Below are 24,317 nucleotides of genomic sequence, written 5' to 3'. Positions count from 1 at the left end.
ACGCATGACGTATACATTCACAGCTCGCGTCCATCTCCATAATGCACTAGGTAGTATGAAGCAATGTGCATAGAAAGGGCACTTGTATGTTTAATCCGGCCGGCGACGGCGGTTCTAACAATTGTCGGATGTTCTTTTCAAACGGGATAAACAGTGTCACGTAACCGGCACAGCTTGCTGTGAACACTTGAAACTGATATTTTGGTATGTGCTATAAACGTTGAACTTTTATTGTACATGAAAGTTGAAGTTTATCGTCGTACGCAGTACAATCCTGCCACGAGCCAAGACTAAGTGCGAAACTAACCTCCTGAGTTGATCTTGGTCTCGTTGGGCGTGACAGCGGCAGTGATTCTAAGTCATACAATTCAAGGAAATGCTTAGATTCAAGGGATTGGTGGATAACTTCATAATAAATTACTGCTAAATGTAGCCATGGGCCTCCCGATTGACTACTGGATACGCATATGGTCTCTCATGTGACCTTAACAAGAACCGCCTTGCATGGCTGCGAGCCATAGAAAATCCCCGCTGTGTGCCGTTATTGGACCCACACCACTATGTTTAGCCGGGTGTGTGCAGATAAGGAGGCTCCTTCCTCGGCACGGAAGAAACCACAGTAGACAAAACTCGCCCCCCCCCCCTTCCCCTCAAATACAACAAACAAACCAAACTGGCCAACGCAGCTCTGCTTCGACTAAGGAAACGTCGCGTTGTCTTTCGTTCACGTGTCACCATAAGTCACGCTGCCGGTGCAGATAAACACGTGAGTCTAGGTCCTTGAAGCGTATACCCGAGACTGACGAACGGCTGCACGAAGAAATAGAAAGAGGCATGGACGAGTGCGTTTCTGACAGCGACACTGTTTTGCGCAAGAGTCAACACAGGCGGAACGTCTAACGACAAGAGAGCATAGATTTCAGGATGATAGAGGTATATGGCTTTATCTTATTCTAGATACGATGGTCCCGGAAGCAATTAGGAGTGCGCTTGCAAACGCAACCGCACAGTGCCGAGTCTAGCAAATTATGGTAATTCTGCTGGGTCGTTGACGTAATTTATTAGTCTGTACAATGTCTGTACACGCGAAGATAGCGACAAACCAGGAATAGTTGCTTAAATGTCCATTATGGGATTCCCATTATCTGAATATATATAAAAAAAGAATTTTTTTTACCTGGCACTGAATTCCAATTGCTTACAAATAAGATCAAAATAAAAAGTGAGGGCAAGCGCAGCCCTCACAAGCTATGGGAAGATTTTTTGTTCGAGCAATGCTATGGTGTCGGAACCGAAACATCCTTGCTTTAGTTTTTATGCCTTGTTGTCGGTGTCGTCTGCTTTGATCTTCTGTATAGATATATCCTCAATGAAGAAAAAGTCAGCATCTGCACGGTCTGCATGGTCACTTGTAAAACAGCCCAGTCATGCTACACGGCAATGTTATACACACTGTGAGCCAAGAGGGCACTGTTTGCGATTTCGTTTACCGCACTGTAGCTTAGTGATGCACATGCATAATTTTGATGCCCCTTCCCTAACCCACCATCAGCAATCAACGAGCTTACGCAGATCACATTCGTTCAGTTATCTAACGCGTGCAATGTGCACATAATGTATGCCACGTGGTTTACGCGAGCGATGGAATATGGAGTCAGGGAGCTCGAGAAAATTCAGATACGAGATGGTCACGCCACGTCGCATCGTTCGCCAATCACCTTGATATACACGCAAAGATCCGGATACGCTTCGAGACAGAAAAAAAGCATTTAGCTTTCGCCCTATAAGTAATAACATGGCCGTGACAGGAGTCCTCGATCTACTCAATAAATGGACGGTTGACGTGCGCAGAAGATCAATAAATGCACGGATGAACTCATTGTTGCCAGCACAGCTTTCTCAGATCACCGATCATACACTTAGCTCCTCAGTACGACAGTGTATTCGTCTTCCTTGCAAGCGATGTAGTATTGTTGCAAGCACGCACGCGACCACACCCACGCAACTTAGGAGAACGTATCTTCGTGAGAGAGGCGCTTGAGGGCGTTGCACGTTTGCATTCGATGAAGGACAGTACGGGTAACACACACAACTCACGCAACAGCACACATCACACGCTGATAACGTAAGAACGTGCAATGCCATAAGGCACCCTCCTGGGAATGTTGGCGTGAGCGAAGACGCTAATGCATAAATATAATGACACAAAGATGTTAATCTAAGTGGCGTAATGTAAGGTGAAGATGTAATGCTAGATAGTTTCCGAATACCTTGGAGAAAGGTAATAGCTTCACGCCCGTTTTTCAACGAACAAGCAAGAACAATATTTCTGGTATAAGTTACCCCTCTAAAGATGGCGCGTTAATAAGCTCAAACGTAACTCCGATTTTCATTTTCAAATCCATGTGAAACGCTGAAAAGACCTCATTACATATCGGACACCCTGTCAGCCGACTTGATTGAGTGCATTATGCGTATTTGTTTTATACAATTGGGAAAAAAGGAAAGATTAAACCAATCGTATGAATCAGAAGTTTGATTTATTGCCTTAAATATGCATAAAAATTGCCGTAACTCAGGAAATTCTTAACAAATTGAACCACAAAGTTTACAAATTCATAACTGAGCACCATAGATAATAACACAATTGATTAAAATGCATCCGCTGGAGCGCATAACGCTAAAAAAGCCAACGCATTAGAAAGTTTCATTTCGTCTACTGGGGCTCTGCTAAATGCCAATCAATTCTTTGGTACATTTCAGAACTACACTAAATCAATTTTGTCTGATGTATATTCCTGAACAGAGACAGTCTACAGAAATCTGCTATCATTTTTTTGTAGCTGAGTCAAAAAGTTTTGCACTTGAAGTCTCAGCGTTTCAGTTTTCTTTTTATTTCAGCAAGCTTAAAAATGTCACACCCTAAATTTAGTAATCGTCCATGTTCTTACATCTAAATAAATAAATAAATATCAGCAATAGGCTCCATGCAGCCTGCACATCCTAAAGTTTTCGTTTAAAAGTTACAAACGGCCAAAAATTAGGCGTACGGGCATGCAGCCGAGCGGAACAATTTCTTCTGCCGCATGCATTTCTCCGCCGCAGCTCAGTGCATCTGTGAACAAGGCGGGCGCGTGATGCGCGCCCTTGCGCTGCGAATGATCGTCGATAACTCAGTCGTCAATCACTGGAGCTCTGCGATTTGCGCGGCACTTAATTGCACATGCAAGAACAAGAATAAACGCGACATGTTGCGCCTTCTGTCTTCAAAGAGTTCGCCTCTTGCCCCGAGCGACCGAGCCCAAACCGTCGAGATGCCATGCACTGGTCATACTCCCTCTCGAGCCTCGATCTCCCGCCTACGACGGATCGAGATGGACATCGCGTGGTAAGCGTTGCAAACGCTTGGTCAACAAGAGCTCGTTCATTAAGCGGTGCGGTGCGGTGGAGTCGAAGATTGCATCGCCTTGCTTTGCCTCGGATTACTTAAGGGTCGTGCGATTGCTGCCGGGCAATAAAACTTGCCCACGCGTGCATAAACAGTGAACGACACACGATTACGCTGCCGTAGGCGCTAACTTGAGAGAAGGATTCACCACAGGGAACAGCTATAGGTGAGACTGCAGTAAATTCTTTCCCACTCGTTGCATGACTTCCTCAGCGCATTCGGTGGGTAATCAAAGAAGAGCATCTTTGAGGACGCTGACCGCGCGTGGAAGGCAGTGTTGCAGAGCAGCTTCTGCGCTCTGGCGTCCATTATAGGTTGTGCTCGCCAATTGCAAAGGTTCGTGCACGACCGACCGATTATGGTGTGAGTAGCCTCTTAATGTAAGCGATGTACTAGAAGGTTTTGGCAGAATAATTGAGTATACGTGACAGCATAAATTTCGGAGCAACAGCTGTGACGTATGCTGTGAAAATTTTTTTCGCGCTTTGGAGCTTACTCTGCTTCCATTCAGTAATCGTTCCGCGGTCGTACGTACATCTCCTTCATTGAAAACTCTGCGCTCTCTACTTTCCCGTTGAAAACGCTACGTCGTTCTGGTATACCCGTGCCGTTGGCGACGAGAGTGTACAGGACGCGGCTTTAAAGGAAAAATTTAATTCGGGGGTTTTACGTGCAAGAATTTCATTTTGAGGCACACCATAGCGGGGGACTTTGGATTAATTTCGACAACCTGAGATTATTTCATATGCACTTCAATTTATTTACCCGAGCAGTTTTTGCATTTCGCCCTCAACGAAATGTGACTGCTGCGACCTGGAGCTCAGAAGCGCAACGTCAGGGCCACTTAGCTTCTAGATAACAAATATTGCACGGAAACAAGATAAGCACCAACGGATAAAAATATTTATTGGGTTTTATGTTGCAGACATCATCTACTGCTTGATTCACTTGGTTTATTATCTCAAGTAACACCGCGGTCTGCACTAAAGGGTCGAATATTCAATCTGAGAAAGAGACCCCTTTGGTAAATGTGTAAATGATTAACGCTGCACGTTTGCTACCTCGGAAAGTAAACGTCAATAAAATGTTCATAAAAAAGCGGTAGGCCACGTGGTAAAACTTCAAATGCTCGGATCAGCGGAACCCAATTGAAATGACACCATGCAACTGAAACAAGAAGCACTTGGGCGCTCAAGTGCTCCTTTCGTGGAGATATCTGACACTGTTTGATTTTGTGCCCCAGCGTTTGCAAATGGACAAACATCGTGCATGCTGGGAAATGAACAGACATTGTGCGGGCAGAATAAGCATGCGACTTCATTGACATGTTTCTTCCTCACTGTCCGCCATCTTTAACAATAATGTCTATCAGGTGACTTTCGAAAACATTATGAGAAAAGTTCTCAAAGCATCTTATTTCTAAAAATGAACACTTAATAAGTTCTATTTCTTTCCGTACACTACCGATGAATGGTTACCGAGTCACATATACTCCCAGCATCACCGAACTGTTTTTGTTCTCCACCTGCCACATTTAATTTCTGTTTACTTGTATTTCGTTCACGATTATGTGTGTTTTACCATAATGTGTTTATTGTAATTTACCATTTTGCTGGTTAACGTATCTACTGACTAAATAACAAAAAGCACGCGAGTGTCTGGGTCATTATGCCTGAAAAAAAAATGTGACGGTGGCATTACAATATACTCACGATGTCGCGCCATGCATCTGCATCTATAACCAGCCTAGGACGGCGACAGATTATAGAAAGTGCCCCTTTTTATCTTGGTGCTGAACGGGAATATTATGTGACACTGACTTCTTTCAAGGCCATCACCCTTGTGTGTTGCTCTGCATTGGCTTTTTTCCTTATCATGTCAACGCGAAAATTTTCACACAGAGGCAGCTTTTAAATCCAAATACGTTTAGATCCGTGTGCTCAATTTGTCTATTTCGTACCGAAGCGCGTCATCATGATCACCACCCTCTTTAGGTTCACTGCAGGACGGATCCCCTCCAAGCGACATCCAGGTACCTTCACCTTCTGCCAGACGACACCAACCTTTGCCTGCTAATTACCTAATCGGGATAATACGACGTAATCCTCTGTCACAATCGACTGCGTCCGCTTGTCCTCTTCCTACACGTTCTACACTTTTCATGACTTCACCAAGTACAGTTAATCTCTACTAGTGTACGAGCTAGAGCACTGCACTGGCTCGGGCTTACTTGAAAGACCGGGCCCGGCCCGGCCCGTGGGCCGCGCTGGGCCGAGTAGGGCAGTTTTTTTAGGGGCTCGGGCACGGCATGTGCTATTCGACCCGGGCCCTGGCCGGGCTCGGGTTTTCTGACGCGGGCCCGGGCCGGGCTCGGACTTTCTGGTGGTGTGATGTAACGTGCAACGAGTTATCCTCGCGCGTCTTGACTCTGGAAAGCATGTCTTTTTCGGTCTCGGGCCGGGTTCGAGTCGGGCTCGGGCCGGGCTTGGGCCTAAGGTAAAGGGGTGGCGGGCCGGGCCGGGCGGATAACGTAGATTATTTTCCGGGCCCGGGCCGGGCCCGGGTTTTGCCATAAAATTCTTGATCGGGCCCGGGCGGGCAGCCCAACGTAAAAACAGGCCTGGGCTGGGCTGGGCTGAAAAAATCGGCCCGTGCAGTGCACTACGAGCACAGCGTTTGCTCCCTAATCCATACTACTGCTCTTCCTGTCTCATGTTGCACCCATGGCTTGCCTTTCGAATGTTCGTAAAGCGAAGTCACGCGGTGGTAAAGGCGAATCGGTTGAAAGAAAACAACGCTTCCTTCCAACAGCCGATGCTAGAACATTACGATTCTAAGATACTTATCTCGGGCAAGAGCATCACGCAATATCTTGGAACATGGTCCATTATTTCTTTATTATGCTTTCGTTTATCAATCGGTGAATCCTGCGACATGCTAACAAAACATTTGGAATGTCAGAACATTCTGGTTGTTTCCATGGCGATGTGCGCCCCAAGGCATCGCCAGCAAATAACTGTTTTCTCGATTGTTTGGACGCTATTTCCGCATAGTAGACGTGGCGCGCCATCTGCCGCTTTCCCCCGCACCTACACGTAGCAGCGACTTCCCCGGAACGCTGAGAGATGGCGCTAGCCATAGCTGCACAGTACTGCACAGTTGCTGTGTATGCTTCCTATGCGTCGTACGGGAGCATGTACAGTTACTCTACTGCATATGTAGAGGAGACCTTTTGACATCAGGTTCTATAAAGAAGGCGTTCATAAGTTAAAAAAACGTTAAAGTTTGATTTGCGGTTAGGGATGACCGGTACAGTGTACAACGGAACACTAAAATTCCAAATATCTGCTTATTGTTTTGAACACCGCTTTCCCCCCTTTTTTTAAGTGAAGCTTTTTGTGCCTACTTTGCTCGGTTTGGCATGGCTGCGTTAATATATATTTTTGAACTGCATAGTGTTTCACGTAACCTTAGCTATACCTTAAAAGTATGCAAACTCCACGTAGCTGGATAGAGCCAAGGTAATGTCGTTTGCCTTCGCTTAGAGATACTCAGATTATTCCTTGCATTCTGCCTAATTGGATAATTAGCCTTAATTATTTAGTCAACTTCTCAATTCTTATAATTAGATGAAAAGTGTCAATCAGAAAATTGTAGAGCAACATGAGAAACTCCCGATAGAGCTTTCTGTTGCTCACTACGTGCTACGTAAAAGTGTTTTTTCCGAGCGTGAGAGAAGCCCGTGGATACACGCAATGTGCATCGGGCTGCCAGTCATGCAGCAATTACTTTGTTTTCTACGATTTAGTCCGTCAGTATCTGCCACGAGGTCGTGTGCCCGCTCTTGGTCAATCCTAGAGAAAGGGCACGTCCCAATATGTTGCTGACACAAAGCACGAACATAATACTTAGGCCTCACAGTTATCTCTAAAGCACGCTTAATTGTTATTATAATGATGATTTATGCTTACAGATTCTTTGACTTACTTCAGTTTCTTTGTTTTAGCCATTTGGTATGTGCCACTGGGGTAGTTCCCGTTCTTAGCCAATCCGCCAGAATGGGTAACGTCGAACTGTGACACCAGAGGTATAGAATCCCCAAATGTACCTACATTTGTTGTGCAAATACCTTTTATCACTATTTTCCCCCGACAAGCCTGATTCATCACCTTCCTCCTTGTGACGTCACGGCGTAAACGCCTCACTTTGTGAATCCAGCTCGTTGTAGTTTGTGTTTCAGCATAGCTTGAAAAGGAAGTAGTGCATAAACATAAAAAAATACATGACAATAAAGTTGTGAACGTTTTGGTGGATGATCATAAACATTCTGTGAGATTAAGCACTGCATAGCCTGAAACTAAACAAAATTGTACTCATGGGCTTTATTTCTTATATTATTTAACCGAAGTACGTTTTTCACTACAGCTTCGCTTAACATAGTTCGAACATAGATGCGTAGGACCTGCACATATATTTTTATGACAAAAAAGGCAAAAAACTGTCGAAAGTAACATTATTAGAAAAAAAAACGAAGCATCACTTTTGCAATCTTGCTGCTAAAAATAAAAACGTTCTACTTCCATAACCGGCATCTGCCCGGACGTATAAATCAAACAAAATTTGATATGTTACACACCACTCTCATAATTACACTAATTGTTTACGAACAGACGACTGAACAATGTTTAATTTTCTCATAAGCTGTAAACTAAGCCGTCATATTTGTTTGCTTTAGAGGACAGTAAACAGATATTTTGCACAAATCTGATAACTTATTTCAGTGCAAAGTTACAGTTCTAACCTGGACGCTCAATTTTCATCCTGAAAGTTTTATATTTTCGGTCCCTTTCCTCAAAGATTGAGACGTATTAGTCAGTAATACTTGGTAGAACTTTCGTTGTCTCCCATATCTGCAAAAAAAAAACATTCCAGATCAGTACAGTGGTTTTCTAATCAGTGTATTCATTCGTTTCTCATGTACTTTAATCCTATAATGCCCAACATGCCAAATATGCCACGCTGAGTTTGATGCCTCAAAGTGCTGTTTGAAGTGGCGGAATCCTAATACAAAGCCCATAGTTGCGTTTTTAATGTACTGGAGTGAAGTTTCAGCAGTGTACACGGTAACAAACCATTTCCTAATTCATTAATTAGTACGATAATTAGATTTTACCTGAAAAAAATTCTTTTTTTCTACTAATCTATACACCATGACCAGGAATAAATGTCAACAATTTGTTCCAAGTTTCCTTGATGTGGAATGTTTGGGAATTATAGGGTTAATATTGAAACCTCAGATGCCGCTTCCTAACGCTCGCTTATTAATACCGCATTTTGTTTAACGCTACTTGTTAGTTTCAATGTTAGACGAGAAGGTTATAGATAAGCTGTTAAATTCATCCTTAGTTTAGTAAACAGGCATGTCTAGATTTCAAGGGATGCTTCCACTTCGAGCAGTCGGATATTTCGCAGCACTTGTATACACATTGTGGACACGACAATTGACGTCGGCAGTTTTTTTTTATTCGTTCTGGCGACGACGATCGCGCGTCTCGCTGACGTTTCCGCTTCTTCTCTTCAGTTTGATGTTGTGACTCAGGGTAAAAACCACCAGCACGGCAAAGACAAAAAGGAGGCACGAGAACATCCAGACATCGACGCCCTGCAGTGCAAGGAAAGAAGGAGAGGGATTCACTTTAACCTTTAACTGGCAAGATAAGAAAGACTGACCTAGAATGATTTTATTGCTTTAGTTCTTTATTTTGCTCAAGTACATAACAATTCAAATATTAAACGGTTTCTCTAAGCGAGACACCGTAGGCCAAAATTATCTTCTTCTTTTTGGAGTTTTACGTGCCAAAACCAGTTCTGATTATGAGGCACGCGGTAGTGGAGGTCTCCGGATTACTTTTGATCACCTGGGGTTCTTTAAGGTGCACTACAACGCAAGCACACGGGCATTTTTGCATTTCAGGCCAAAATTATGGTTGACCAGGTGGTGAAAGGTGAATGTATGGTCCAAAAGTGGTCCCTGGCACTTGCTTTGGCAAGGTTAATGTGTGTTCTTTAGATTTACCTTTAGGGAGTTAAAATTAAGAGCTTCCTTAAAAAGGGAAAAATCACATTAGCGAGAATATGACCCCCACATGTGCTTAGAAGACAACGACGAAGCCTTCTGGTTTTCTGACCAATAGTCCAATACATCGGCTGCTGCTCACGCTCGAAATTTTACTGAATGCGACTGTTGACCAGGTACATAAATAAAGATAACTTGAAAGGCACAGACTAATATTTGGACTTGTCTAGTTTCGACAGATGCTTTTGTTAGGTCAACGATATTGTTAAGCTACCAGTTAAAGAGTTCACTGAAGAGAAGTGGAGAGGAGCAGCATGGCCAAAATGGCAACTTAGAAGGTGTTCACTGTACTGGTTGGCAAACTAACCCTAACGTAACCTAACTTAACCTTACCCTAGCGGTTGCAACAAGTGATCTTCTACTCAGTTATCTTCCTTGACTTTACCGAGTGCAGCACAGCGCCGCAGCTCGGTAGAAGAATAAATGGCTTCAGTAACAGCCCTTGGCGATTCCTAGAATGAGGAATTGTTTGAGAAACGCCCTCCCATTATACAGTGCTTCCGAAGAAATGCCTCCCGAAGAAACGCCCGCATGCCTAATTCTTGCTCTGGCGCCGCCTATAGGAGCTTCAGTGAAACGTCGTGACAGTCGGTGATGACAGCCAATGAGTGGCACAACCATCCACTTTCTTTCAAGCAGCTCTGGGATTTAAAGCGGATGGAAGCATTAACATGATTAGCCGTCGTGATAAGCACGAGATCTTTACAGTATTGGTGGGGAAAAAAAGCAGGGAAGAACTTGATAGGACCGGATCCGTTACATGCATAGGTAACTTCAAGCTATATCAATGCAAGATAGATATAGAGAGAGGTTTTAAGGAAGTGAGAAAAGATAGAGCAGACATTTATAAACTGCTAGACTGATAAATATCTATAGACTACTTGATTAGCTTAAGCAGGCTAGGTAACTACTTGTCGCTGCCCCGTTTCAAAGGGGATACCAAAATCATCATCAGCATTGTTGTCATCATCATGATATTCTACGGTGTGTAGTGTCTAGTCGAGGGACGTTCTGGAATACGGGGGCTAGGATTCAGCAACAATTACACCTACGTAACCACACTGCATCGGCCTTTTTTTGCGACTGCGCTTCATGACATAGTTCTATATAGTTGCGCAGATATTTAAAGAACCTCACCGCTGAAATCAAGTTACAGCAACGAACGAGCGTAATTGGCTGGCGCATCTATACTAATCCTCTTTCAGCTGGACAACAGCTAGCATACTCGCCACTGCAATCATGGCTTGTTACCCACAGTATACGTGACCAGCGCGTCGGAAAAGAAGGTATAGAACAAAAAGAAAGATGGTAACACCGGTGTCTAACTTCCAGTAGCCTAATTTATAGAGCTTATAGAAACTCTCAAAATTTGTTTCTTCTGTCAAGCTCGTAGACTGTCTGTAGTAGGCCTGGTGAATGAGTGGTTTATTAGAATACAGTTGGAGGCTGTTGCCCGATATTTCGTCACCAGCCGCTCCAAGAGTCAAGCTTGTTCGATAATTAAAGAATTATTAGACTTGGGGAAATGCAAGACGAAGAAAATGCACTCACTCACTCACTCACTCACTCACTCACTCACTCACTCACTCACTCACTCACTCACTCACTCACTCACTCACTCACTCACTCACTCACTCACTCACTCACTCACTCACTCACTCACTCACTCACTCACTCATCCGCGACTTAGGAAATGTCGGTAACAATTGAAGTATGAAGACCAATTACGTAGTTAGTTCGCCAACTCCACACTTTTTTATATATGCACCAGCCAATTACCTTCGCCAATTTCCGCTACGTCACAGAAGAGGCCATCTTATCTGAATATAAGAATCTCTCAAAAGCTATCTTAGGAGCGTAGAGCAACAGCCGGCAGGTAATGTGGAGTTTTCTTGGCGGAGAATATTCTGAACTCATAGGTTGTCACCGAATGCAGCGATGACATTTCCGTTCCGGCGCCTCACCGTGAGACCAGCGCAGGGAGGCAAGATCCTGCGAAGCTGACTAATCTGGGTGCAGAGCGCCAGCAGCAGCATGCAGCAGAGGCCCAAACGCTCGCCCAGACCACGGAGCCAGAAACCGGACCAGGACAGCACCACGAGAAGACCGCTGGGCGCGTACGTCTGCAGTAGCTGCGCTGTGAGGCGTCGCGTGAGTCGCAGCCGGAGTCCTAAACCACCGGACACCTTGGGAACTGCGCGTGAGAGGGCGGCGTAAATGATGAGTCCACCTCGTAGAGGCGTGCGAATAGTGATTTTTGAGACCGAATTTAATATGAATCGAATAGTGCCAGACGCGAATGGAATCGAATATCGAATGCTTTTCGAATAGTTTTGGAGTAAGAACAGCCGTTATCAGAATTGTTATCTAAGGTTAACATTCGTAAGATTTCTGCCTGGACAAATTTTGGTTGGAGTTTTCCTTCTCTTTACTTCAATTTTGACATCTCGGTATGCTTTTGGTTAGCAAGTTGCTGTCATTACATAGTATGTTAGGAAGCGTTGTTTATTATAAGCATCAATAGAGCATTCGGAACAAACAAATAGTTTCCCCGCATGTACAGGGCTCTTCAGAGAAGGCGAAGGATCGTCGTGCAGTTTGTAAAGTATGGCTACCTAAGGGACGTAGCTTGCTCCACTACGCAAGCTCGCATGTTTTATGTCTATACCATGCCCGTGGGGTGAAAATGTACCTTACTTTTGCTCCAAATTTATGTTTATTTGTACGCAGTTGATGTCTTGAAGCATTCGAAAAGTATTCAAAAATATTCGCATTTACGAATAGTGACTATTCGATTCGAAGACCGGATCGAATACTGCACTATTCGACTCGTTTTTCGAAAGTTTCGAATATTCGCGTGCCCCTACTACCTCGCTACCACGAGAGGCCATCTGACAATTTGTAGGAGCGCCGACAAAATGGCACGGACATAGAGGGCATACGAGACAACACACAACGCTGTGTTTTGTCAGGACCGGAAAACTCCGAATAAAGCGATATTCCGAGTAAAGCGATTTCTTCTTATTAGGCAGTTGCCTGCACATAAACGCACGTCGAGACAGAAAAAAAATGTTCCACATCCACTACCATGGCATTAAGCTGTACTAGCTAACACAACACTCCTAGGTCTAATCTCGCATAGATGCACAAATACCCACTAAGCGAACGGGAGGATATCCGCCCCGGTGAAGGTGAAGGTGAAATGAACTTTATATGGTCCTGGTATTTTCCGCCCCGGTAAAGCATTGCACATGCTTAATGTGGGATATGTGGATTTGTCGCTTGCCCATGGTAAGAACCCCTTTGCTTTGTTTGGATCCGTTGTCCGTTTTCATTGTGTAGTTGTACACACCTATAACAAATAAGTGAGCCCATCGGCTAACTTTACTCTTTTCGCTCGTAGCATTTGATACAGTGTTTTGAACGAGGCATTTAGGCCTGAAAACAGTGTCGAGAGCTTTAAAGCATGACAACCAAGCGTGACATCTAGCTCACCCGTGCTGCTCCAGTGCTGCTTAAACTTCGTCTTGCTGGCCTCGAGGTCGAATTCCGGATGCTTGAAAGAAGGTAACAAATCAATCGCGTTCTCCTCTTCCCAGACCAGGTGACGAGTTGTCTCCGACCAACCCTCTTCGGTGTCTGAAAGACGAAGTGTAACGTCACTTGCCACTCGTTTGCTTCCCAATATTTGATGCAGCCAGGGAAAATGCAGAGGCCGTGGGCACATGATCAACTAAGATGAAAACTTGCAAAATAAGCACATGCACTAGAAACAAGAAGTATAGAGGGAGAATGACGTTTTCATCTTAGTTGACCGAGGTGTTGTACACAATTTCTGTTTCTGTCACGGGTTTATGAATAGGTAAAATACATCCCGTGAACCCGTTAGCCTCATGGCCAAGTAAATGTAGAATGCAGGGTAAATAAGGCCCACAAATCAGTACAAATTGAGAAGTATATAATGGGGCATGTAGGGGCTGAAGAAGAGATGTTTCATAGATTCATAGATTCCTCAAAGGGTGCGTGTTGTTCCATCTGCCGTGGTAACTCAGGGTTATGGTTTACTTCTGCTAAGTAGTATTAGGTCGTGGGTTTGATATGCGACCGCGTTCCGGAGATAGTGCAAACACTGCTCTTGTGTCCTATTTCCGGGGGCACGTTCAAGAACTAAAGGTTGCCAAACTTATTCCGGAGTCCTGCTCCCGGCTTCTTTCACAGACTCAGTGTGTTTTCGGGACGTGAAGCCTGTAATGACTAAAGTTTCATATATGCTACGCTGGTTTCATACTTCAACATTCTGATTTGAGCAAGCGAAACGAAGCGCACACCCTATAGTAGCGGTATTGATATGCTGGTGAGAGTTTTAAGTTTAGAATAATATATGCCGGCCAATTAATAATGTTTGCTGCACTAATGGAGTTATAACTCAAATGGTGTGGAGCTGTATTTGGACATTACATGCTATCACCAAGCCAGAAGAATATATCTATCTATCTATCTATCTATCTATCTATCTATCTATCTATCTATCTATCTATCAAAAAGGTTTATACTTAACTTTACTATCAAATAATATAAAAATCAATCATATTTCCGGGTCTTCAAAAGAAATCCGAGCTAGCTAGGATGGTGTTTCCGGAGACATAATTTAATTTCTGATCGAATTTGTATACTCGAAAGTACTATACTAAAGCCAGAAGTGTTTGATCAGACTATTATCAAAAATACGTAGAAAATAGCAGTTCACAGAACAACGTACCGTGCTGGATGTTGATGTCACATATTTGTTCATCAGCAGGAAAATTGTTGAAAACCATCGGACAAGCGATAACGAGAGCGTATCTAAAAAGAACAGAATATTGGACATCACAAATGACATTAAAGAAATGAAACGCTAGAGGCCAGTTGGATAGTTTGCGATATGAAATTAGGTGCAGAGAATGACAGCCCTCAAGATGACGACGCAACAGGACTACACTGAACTTTGTTTTGATAAATCGTACAGTGCAGTTTCGCAGAAGCTGAGAGCCATAAGAATTCATCAGCTGAATAAATTGGGCTAAGTTGTTCATGTCGACAGATTAGTGTTGGACGTGATTGAAGGCCGTCGTATCCGTCTTCTTGCTTTTCTTCGCCTTCACCTATTTATTCACAAAAGAATTCGATGGCCAGTGCTATGTTCTTCACTGATTTGTGGGTGCTCAATGATGGACATAACAGAGATGACAAGGACACTTTGACATGCTTAACTATAGCTCTCCGGTGATCGCTATAAAACGTTTCACTTTCTAACTTAAGGCAACAAGCTATACTTCGTGTTTGCACTCGTTCGTGAAATCTTTTGTCTGAAGCGTCTTGTCATATTTCATAAGACATGTCAAATTTGCTTCCAAGATTTCTTATCAGGTGAAACTTTATTTGCTCAAGCTAGATAAACTTACTTTTCTTGCGGTGGCTAGTCTAATAATGTCTGAAGCCTCGATCTTATGCGTCATAAGTTTTTTGACCCAAAAGAATACAATCGGGAAAAAAAGAACATACATATGGCGTGCACGGAAATCTCTGAATTAACAGCCTTTATTAGCTGAGCGCATACCAGATGGTGCCGCTTTACTACGCCACAGCAAAGAGAGAAGCTTGAACAAGGTATGCTACATCTGCGCCTTGCTAACACAACTTTCTAAACGTGAATCCAAAGGGGGCGATTGATTACGTTTGTTGTTGTTCTGATACCCATTGACCCAAGTTTGTGTCAAAGAGGATCATTGAAGATGCGGCATACACCCAATGGCATATACATAGTGGCCTCAGTGGCCCAAACCCAGCGACCCCAGCGACAAACATCCAGTGGCACATACGTAGGTTGGCGACAATAAGGTCCATGGAAGGGCCGCACCTACCTAATGGCACCTACCCACTGGCACACATACAAGTTGGCGTCAAAGAACTTCATTGGAGAGCGGCACATACCATGTGGCTATTACCCAGTGGTCCCTGTTCCACATACCTAGAGGCGCATACCCGTTGGCCCTAGGGTCCCATACTCAATGGCAGATGACCAATGGGTCATACCCAGAGGTCACAATGACATATACCCAGCGGCCCCAGAGTCACATAACCAGTGGTTCCAGTGGACATGCCCAGTGGGCATATCCTGTGGCAAGTGTTTAATTGCCCCGGTAGAACATACATTTAGGCTATACTGTCTCCCGGATCGACCCACGAAACCACCAAGATACGCGCCAAACACTAAGTTGACTTGGGCAAGAACGCTTCCCAATGATTGTTGGCGACTGGAAGTCAGCGGGGTGAAACCTCAACACCTGAACTTGCAATGTCAAAATTTTCCAGTCCTAATTTTATGGCAAAACTAGCATTCGGCGTTTCTCTTTTCTTGTCCTAATTCCGCGAACATGGCCGAAAAACGTTATAAAATGTTACCCCTTGTTCCTGCCTCATTCAAAGTTGACACTTGATCCGCGACAATGAAGGCAGCCAAGGTTACTTACCTGACCATGTAGCTGGCCGAACAAATCCCCTTCCTCGCGCGATTGACCGTGAGAGTGCGATCCTGGCTGGTGAGCGGGCGCACATTGGTGGCTTCTCGAAACCGGAGGTACGGCAGGTCGAAACCATCGAGCTGCGGAACAGATGTGATAACATCAGTGAGGGTGTCGGCACGAGCTCTGGACCAGCACTACTCGGATTTTAGATACGTAACACATGTTCACATGTTTTAATGAGACAGCAATAATAGAGGGCACTCACCAGTATTCTAAGATGTTGTCGACGCAACATAAAGCAGGCCGATCACGAAGGCCATGCAGTCATATACCTGGGTGGGCCGCCGATCCTGATAACGCTATGGCATTGCCACCGCTCAGGTATAGCCTGAGGACTTGTGGGGTTTTTAGACGGTGCCAAAGTCCCAGAAAGAGTGTCTAGTGCCAGTTACTGGAAGCTGTTTAATTATCCTACATTACAGCGAAGCTGTTAGCCTCTCGGTGGTCGGCGTTCTTCGTGTCCGTCCGTGAGCAGAAATATCATCATCACCAATGGATCATACCTTCCTAAGCAAGCAAAAATCCAATGGCTCATCGCCCTCGTAATGCAGAGGCTACATGCATCCAGGAAAGTGAAGCGTACAGTGCATACATTAATTGAAATCACGCATACAAGGTACAAAACAGCGTACGTTTCAATAAATAACAAGTTCAAAACAGGCATCCATCATAATCAGCAATGGCTTATACCCCTTTAAGGCAGAAGCTACAAGCACTTAGAAACGTGAAGTGAAATCACTTTCATTCATTGAAAGCATTGAATCATTGAAATCACCCATACAACACACAAAACGGCAAGCGTTTCAATAAAGAACACGCTCGAAACAAGCATCCGAACCATGGGCTGGCGGTGGCGTGCTGTCAAAATGACCATTATTCCCATTACTACCGTTACTATAAAATAGCACTACTACCGTTACTCTAAAGGCATAAAGCATTGCATACCCCCCCTCCCCTCCTAAGCAGCTGTAGTGATGGTTTTCAGTAAAGAACAAGCTCAAAACAAGCATCCAAATCATTACGGTAAAATAGCATTACTATCAATAAAGAACAAGCTCAAAATAAGCATCCGAACCATCAATAAAGCATTGCTTACCCCCTCAGCAGTTGTAGTGGTGGTTTTGCAACAGCTTATCTGGACATCCACTTTCGCGGGACCGGGATGGCGAGTCATTTTTTTTAATTAGACATATAACTTGTTGTCATTATTACGAAAGCTTTACTCACCCAAAGAAACAAATGCAGAATCTACGTACTTGACTATATTCTCATCTACTATTTTATATAACAGACAATTGCAGAAAATAACAGAACACAGTTAAAAACGGGGAGAGACAGAAGCTTACTGCACTTAGCTATTTTCTGGCTATATTGCACTAAACTCCACACAGTAATACTGTCTTAATAGTGTCACAATACTCTGCTTAGCTAGTGAAACACTTGTAACAGAGCAATATATATATATATATATATATATATATACAAAGAGAGAGAGAGAGAGAGCGATAGGGAGCGAACCAGAACTTAAATAATGCACATTAAATCTGTGGACGTGCTAAGTGTACGTGACATCGCTTCTCGAGGCGACGCATCACAATGGTTTGCACCACCACGGGAAATAGTTCGGGTAGTGCCATTACGCATGACGAAATTTGTCGCTCACGTTATGCGCAGAAATAGTCCTGGAGCTGGAAGGCCCCAAAGGCGGAATCCCCTTTTCCACCATCAGCAGTGACGTTCGATTGCACTCGTGCATCACCATGTTCCAAGAGGCTTTCACTTCAAGCTTCAGTTCAATAGTCTTTTCCATGAAGGGAGGCGTGTGAATGAAGAAAAAGAAACGAAAAGAAAAGAACAACCTTAAAACGGTGCCGTTTCCCTGCCCATTTACTGGAGTATGCATGCACGTAAGCCACACTACCTCTATTGGTAAAGGCATCGCACGTGCAATGTGAAGAGGCGGGTTCGTATCCAACGTGCGGCCAGTTGGTTTTCGTCCACTTTTGTTTGCATTTATTTATAGTTTCATCACTTCAAAGGAAATCACAAATGATTTCCCTTATGCTTTCCTTGGTGTCATTGCCTTATGAATGTGTCTAATAAAAAGCGGCCCCTCTTTCCTTCTTCTTCTTTCTGGGGTTTGACGCGCCAATACCAGTTCTGATTAGGAGGCACTTATGAGGCAAGATAATAAACTTGGAAGGGCAATAAAAAGACATGCGGCTGTCAGCTGAAGGCTTATCTATATGTTACGGTTGCTTTGGACAGGAGAAAGATGGAAAATATTTGTCCAGTGCCCTCTTTCCTCGTATATATATATATATCAGTGAAGCAAAAAATCACAGGAGCTGGCACAGAAATAGCTCACAGAATAGAAGCACGTAGGAAAACCATATAACAGGACTTTACCGAAATGTCAGTAAAGTCCTGTTATATGTTCGTCCTACGTGCTCCTATTCTTTGAATTATATATATACATATATATACGATAAGTTGTGAGATGTGGGTTCCATATATGCGAGTTCGAATCTATATATCTATATGACGCGGTTGCAGGAGGTTGCAGACGAAGACAAACATGGTCACCCGAACACTGCCTTTATGCTTCGTCTTCCTCTGCTTCCATGCACGGACCATCTGCGCACCGTTACACACACACACCACACACACACACACACACACACACACACACACACACACACACACACACACACACACACACACACCACACACACACACACACACACACACACACACACACACACACACATATATATATATATATATATATATATATGTATATATGTACAGTCGAACTCGCTTATATTGAACCCACCTCTAACAACTTATCGTGTATGACGAACAGCGGTTAAATCTCCTTGAGAAACATTGGTTTAAAATGTGTATTTTATATACCGAATTACCCCCTATATGTCAATCTTTTTTGTGATCCGCTTTAGGTTCGATATATCTGGTTTCGATTTCGCCCATCAGGCTACAGGAGGTTGATAAGCAGCACACACAAGTCAAGGTTTTTTTTCTTATTAGTTTCAACTTACCCTCTCTTTTTCAGTCACTTTAACGTTGCCCAGGCAGAGACGAACAGCCATCCTATTTTCCGGGTAAGAAATCCCTGAGAATCAAAGGTTGTTGAGAGACTTTTTGTATATTGTCAAGCTTCACTCAGGAACTTCATTTTTTTGTCAAGTTTTAACCACTACAGAGAGGGTTTTTGTTTTACAATAAATCAGAATGTCAATTCTAGTATGAATAACTTATTTTATTCATTGTCTGTTATTGCTCATTTGCACTCAGCGTAGCACTAAATAGAGACTGAATAAACTTTAAGGGGCAATAAAAAGACATACGGCTTTCAGCACAAGGCTTATCTATATGTTACTTTGGACAGGAGAAAGTTTGAAAATGTTTGTGCAGTGCCTACTCTGCGCCTATGCCGCGGCAACATAATCTAGATCACCTAAGATTTATTCGTCCATACGTGGCTGCATGGGATAAAACCTGAACAGAGATGTGCAATATGTTGTAGTATGTAGTACGGCATAGTAAAGTTCCTATGGATAACTTATTACATAATTTTTACTTTATAGTACATAACAGCAGTGTATGGTGTGCTATAATTTATTCGTTAAAGAAAGCTTTATTTACATGTTGCAGCAGCATTTTCGTTGTGGCTAGTCGTGGTGTAACCATTCGGCCCCCTGCGACAAAAAGTAGATATATTATGGTTTGATGCTGAGTGCAGGAGAACGTTATATATTCGGGCCTGCTCTGAAACAAAGTTTCCTGTTCGTGCGTCCAAATCACAAACTCTAAAACTTCCCTTGTAGAACATCTTGGATACGAAATTCGCTATGTAGCAAACCCGTCTTGATTATTATCGTCGCTAGTTTTGTTCACTTGTTTAAACATTTCTTACGCGCTTCTTATAAGGCATTAGGTAAGAGAGCGTCCCCACTCAATATAAATGAGAACAGGCGAAAACCAAACCACACACCATATTATTATACAATATAATAAATTACACAAAACATGATATACAAACATTAGCGCACTGCACAAGAAATAACGCTGGTAGACATATTAGACAAAAGCAAGCAGAAAGTAACGTCCGAAGAGCAAACAAAGCAACGATTAACAAAAATAAGCACTTCAACGTCAGTCTAAACAGGCAAGAAAAAAATATATATACCAGATTAAGATAGCAAGTGCATTAACCCAGAGGTACTGCCGACTATTGAAGATTATAAACTGCAACTAAACAGGAAGTTTGGCAAGAACAGCGCTTGCTATCTCGAAATTATGTATACAATACGAATCACCATAGAAGACAAAATTTATGCAGGAGTAGGTAGAGATAATTAAAATATTTCACAATTTATCTAGAAAACTCGGCTAACTGTACTAAAATAAGACCATATTAAAAAACTAACTCTTTGAAGGATGGCTTTAGCCCGTGCGATTCTTCGGCCCTCATTATATATCAGATGAATGTTTCTCGGTACGGGATCGACCGTTACAGCTTCCTTGGCTTCTTTGGATAGGGGGTATCTGTCGAGCGGCGGTTGTATGGATGATATATCTGCTTCGTTTAGGATTTTGTTACCCGGCTTAGTTAAGGAAAGCCTGGTGATCTGTGCAGTGCGATGTGCCTCGATTAATTCGTCGATAGTATTGTGAACACCAAGCTCCAATAGTTTCTCCGTGCTAGCACATTGTGGGATGCCGAGTAGTCTTTTGATACCGGACCTAATGAGCGTGTCGAGCTTCCTCTTTTCTGCTTTACTCCAATTGAGGAAAGGCGTGGTGTAGTTAACGCGACTGATAAAGAAGGCCTCAAAGACCCTGAGTAGGCTGTCCTCCTTGAGTCCCCCCTTTCTACTAGTAACTCTGGCAAGTAGCCTGAGTATATTGTGCGCCTGTGCGCCGAGCTTCCTTAGAACTTCTGCATTACATCCTTTGGCGTTTATTAAAAGTCCTAAAATTTTGATGGAGTTCACCCTCGAAATGGGGTGTCCTTCTCTAGTCGTAATTTTGACTGGCAGTGTTTGCAGAGGCTCAAGGTTCCTAACGCCTTGCCTAGCCTGCCTGTAGAGTAATAGTTCGGATTTGCTGGGCGAGAGCTTTAGTCCTGTGTCTGCGAGGAACTCCTCCGTCACCTCTATGGCCCCCTGTAAGGATTGCTCTAGTTCGGCCAGAGATCCCCCCGGAGACCAGATTGTATAAATTGCGTGGCCCACTTTTGGGAGTTCGGCTAGCCTGTTAGAAAGTTTATGCACGGCGATGTTAAAGAGTAACGGGGATAGGACCGAGCCCTGAGGAGTTCCGCAGTTGCCCAGTTTGTAAGGACCGCCCGAAATCGTACCCAGTCGAAGGAGCGCCTTTCTTTTTGACAGGAAAGAAAAAGTGAAGTTAAACAATCTCCGCCCTAGATTAAGGGAGGAAATCTCTTTCAGGATGTGCTCATGCGCCACCTTATCGAAAGCTTTGGCGAGGTCGAGTGGCGCGCGGAACGCTGAGTAGCGCTGCATCCGTTTGCACTAAGCACGCAAACGAGGCGGAGGAAACCGCGATAGCCTTGGCCCTTAACGCTGCCAAAGGCCCAACGACTGTTTTCTCCGACTCACGCACTGCCGTCAGGGCCTTCTCGTCAGCCCTAGTGTCTAAGCACACGGCTAGCCTAGTAAACAAATCTCTTGAAAACACTGCGGATAACGAGACAGGAGGTCACCACATCGTCTGGTTCCCGGCCCACGTTAGAGGCGTAGTTAATGAAGCGGGATGCAACCCCAACGAGCAGGCCCACTGCCTAGCGCGTGAATTCACGAACCGCGCCCGGGCTAGCGGTCCAGCTCTCTCACAGGATTGCTCCCCTAAAGACCCTCTTATCACCTTTAACGAGATCACATCCCACTACAGACTGAGCTGAAGGAAATTCCCCCCCCCTCACACAAAATTAAACAGGGCTCAATATGTACGTCACGTTCAGGCTCTCACAGACGAGATCGTACCTCACCCCCAGAGCGCTCAATCGGATAGATTCTAACTTTCCGCAATCGTGCTCCAAATGTGGGCACGACTTCTGCTCTTTCGATCATATGCTCTGGCTGTGCCCGTCCAACGCGGTCTCTGATCTTCACGACAAGTCCAAGTGGGACGCCCTACTGCAAAGCGCGGACTTTACGCATCAACGACAGGCCGTCCAGAGGGCCCGCGACGTCGCCGAGAGTCACCAGCTCCCGGTTCCGTCATGGGCGGAGCCACCAACTTGATTGGGGTGCCTTCGGCTCCCCCAATCTTTTTCCTCAGGACCTCTTAATAAAGTTCTTGACAACTGTCAACTGTCATATTAAAAAACTGTAAGCCCTTCGACTGGGGTGGAGATGGAAGACCAGCGAAGCTGTACTATGGTAGGTAAGATATGATGGTGTAATTGGTTATTTGAACTATTGAAGAATGAGAAATATATATGGTCCGGTGATTTTCATTTAATTAGTGACCACAGGGACCATGGCTTCATGGTCGCTACGGTACACCAACATAGGGTGTAGGGCAAAGGTTGGCACGTTCTTCATAAACACGTCACCAACACCGCGCGCGTTCGGTGCGAACACGGGGAAAACGCCGTCGCCGTCGACGACAGCTCTGCGCGTTGCTGGTGCTACTACATGTCCAAGTTTACACAGCTCCTCAGAGTTTTGAGAATGACATCCCATAAACAAATGTCACAAAACAAAACACCGGCAGCGCATGTATTTTATGTTAAATCTTCTCAGACTGGCTCTCCCTCCCTCCCTTCCCCCCAGACCTTTCGCGCGACGGAAGAAGTCGCGTTTACTCTCCGTCGTGCGTTCGCTCCCCGTGAAAGCGCGCGTCCTTGGTGCGCTTTTACTCGCACATACAGCATACGCGGCCAATGAGAGTTTTTTTCTACTTGCGGATATGACCATCGGATATGACCATCGGAGACCGGCACTCGGCGTGGCGTACGTTGTCCACGCCGCAGATCGTTTTGAAGATGATGCCCGCGCGGGCGCGAACTTTGTGCACGCCGCAGACCGCTTGCAGTATACTGGGCCCGTGTGGCCGCGCCGTAATCAGCAGCCGCTGGAGTAGAAGCCCCCCGCCCCTAACAGCTTGACTGTAAAATACACATATCATGAAGCATGCAGAGCCAGAGCATAAAATGTCACGAGCACGGATCGCTTGTGATAATTCTAAAACTGTTGAGCTTAAATCCAAGGACATCAAAAGGTCACTTGCTCGAAAAGCTCCCCGTGACATTGCATTGCTAAAAAGTACGAGAGCTTCATAGCAAAGAATACACCGTCTAATAAAATAGTAAGTCACCGTAACGTTAATTGGATGAAAAAACACCGCCCATGCACCACGTAGAGATGGCAAACCAGCGAAGCTGAAAAATGAGGCCCCGGTGCTTATCCCTGGGTTCGTCGCCATCCGTGGACAGCATCGCCAACCGAAACGGCTACTGGAATGAGCCCATACGAGCTTACGCTGTAAAAATCGCAGTTTCGCCCGAAAGGCGAAGCATCGATTGCGATAGGAAATTAGTAGACAGTTTTACGAAGTAAAGATATGAGCGTCATCTGCCGTATAGACTTGCAAACATTCGCTCATGAACTAAATTAACAAGCACGGTGTCGCGCACACAGGTAAGCATATATAAACACATCTCGCTCGATGACCGCGGAAATTCGCCGTCAGAACACTGGAGTGAGGAAACGAGGCAGCAGCAGCGAGCGAATTAGCCTTCGTGCTACCCCTCTAGCTTCAACGAGAACATCGAAAGCACAGCGCATATGAAGCTACCGGCAGTCGGCGTGGCGTACTTTGTCCACGCCGCAGATCGTTTTAAAGATGATGCCCGCGCGGGCGCGAACTTTGTGCACGCCGCAGATCACTTGCCGGATACTGGGCCCGCGTGGCCGCGCCGTAATCAGCAGCCGCTGGAGTAGAAGCCCCCCCCCCCCCCCCCCCTTCTCTCCCTTGCCTCCGCCCCCGTTCCTCGCGCGCCATGCTCCCTCGCGCACCCGAGATTGGGCCATGATCATCGGCTGACCCTCGCAAGCTGTCACTCGCGCACACAGCGTCTGGCTCGCAGCGACGTTGTTATCGTGGGTTACTTTATATG

General features: G+C 44.7%; 1 protein-coding gene across 1 annotated transcript; it reads right to left on the bottom strand.

The window, feature by feature from the left end:
* Positions 1–8,969: 8,969 nt before the first annotated feature.
* On the bottom strand, positions 8,970–19,274 carry LOC119463760 (glycine receptor subunit alphaZ1). The gene is made up of 7 exons (XM_049655371.1): positions 19,207–19,274; positions 17,811–17,948; positions 16,094–16,224; positions 14,344–14,426; positions 13,080–13,223; positions 11,549–11,778; positions 8,970–9,110 (listed from the first exon to the last, which is right to left on the bottom strand). Exons 1-7 carry the CDS (start codon positions 19,255–19,257, stop codon positions 8,970–8,972), a joined length of 918 nt encoding a protein of 305 aa, XP_049511328.1. The 5' UTR covers positions 19,258–19,274.
* Between the last annotated feature and the right edge of the window lie 5,043 nt (positions 19,275–24,317).

Source organism: Dermacentor silvarum, chromosome 9 (genome assembly GCF_013339745.2).
Source record: "Dermacentor silvarum isolate Dsil-2018 chromosome 9, BIME_Dsil_1.4, whole genome shotgun sequence".
Taxonomy (NCBI): Eukaryota; Metazoa; Arthropoda; class Arachnida; order Ixodida; family Ixodidae; genus Dermacentor; species Dermacentor silvarum.
This window is presented reverse-complemented; position numbering and strand designations above follow the sequence as displayed.

Coding starts and splice junctions, on each gene's coding strand:
- LOC119463760 (XM_049655371.1), bottom strand. CDS start 19,257: ATGGCTGTTCGTCTCTGCCTGGGCAACGTTAAAGTGACTGAAAAAGAG. Junction 17,949..19,206: donor AAGTGACTGAAAAAGAGAGG/GTAAGTTGAAAC, acceptor TTCATGGAAAAG/ACTATTGAACTGAAGCTTGA. Junction 14,427..16,093: donor TCGGCCAGCTACATGGTCAG/GTAAGTAACCTT, acceptor TGTTCTTTTTAG/ATACGCTCTCGTTATCGCTT.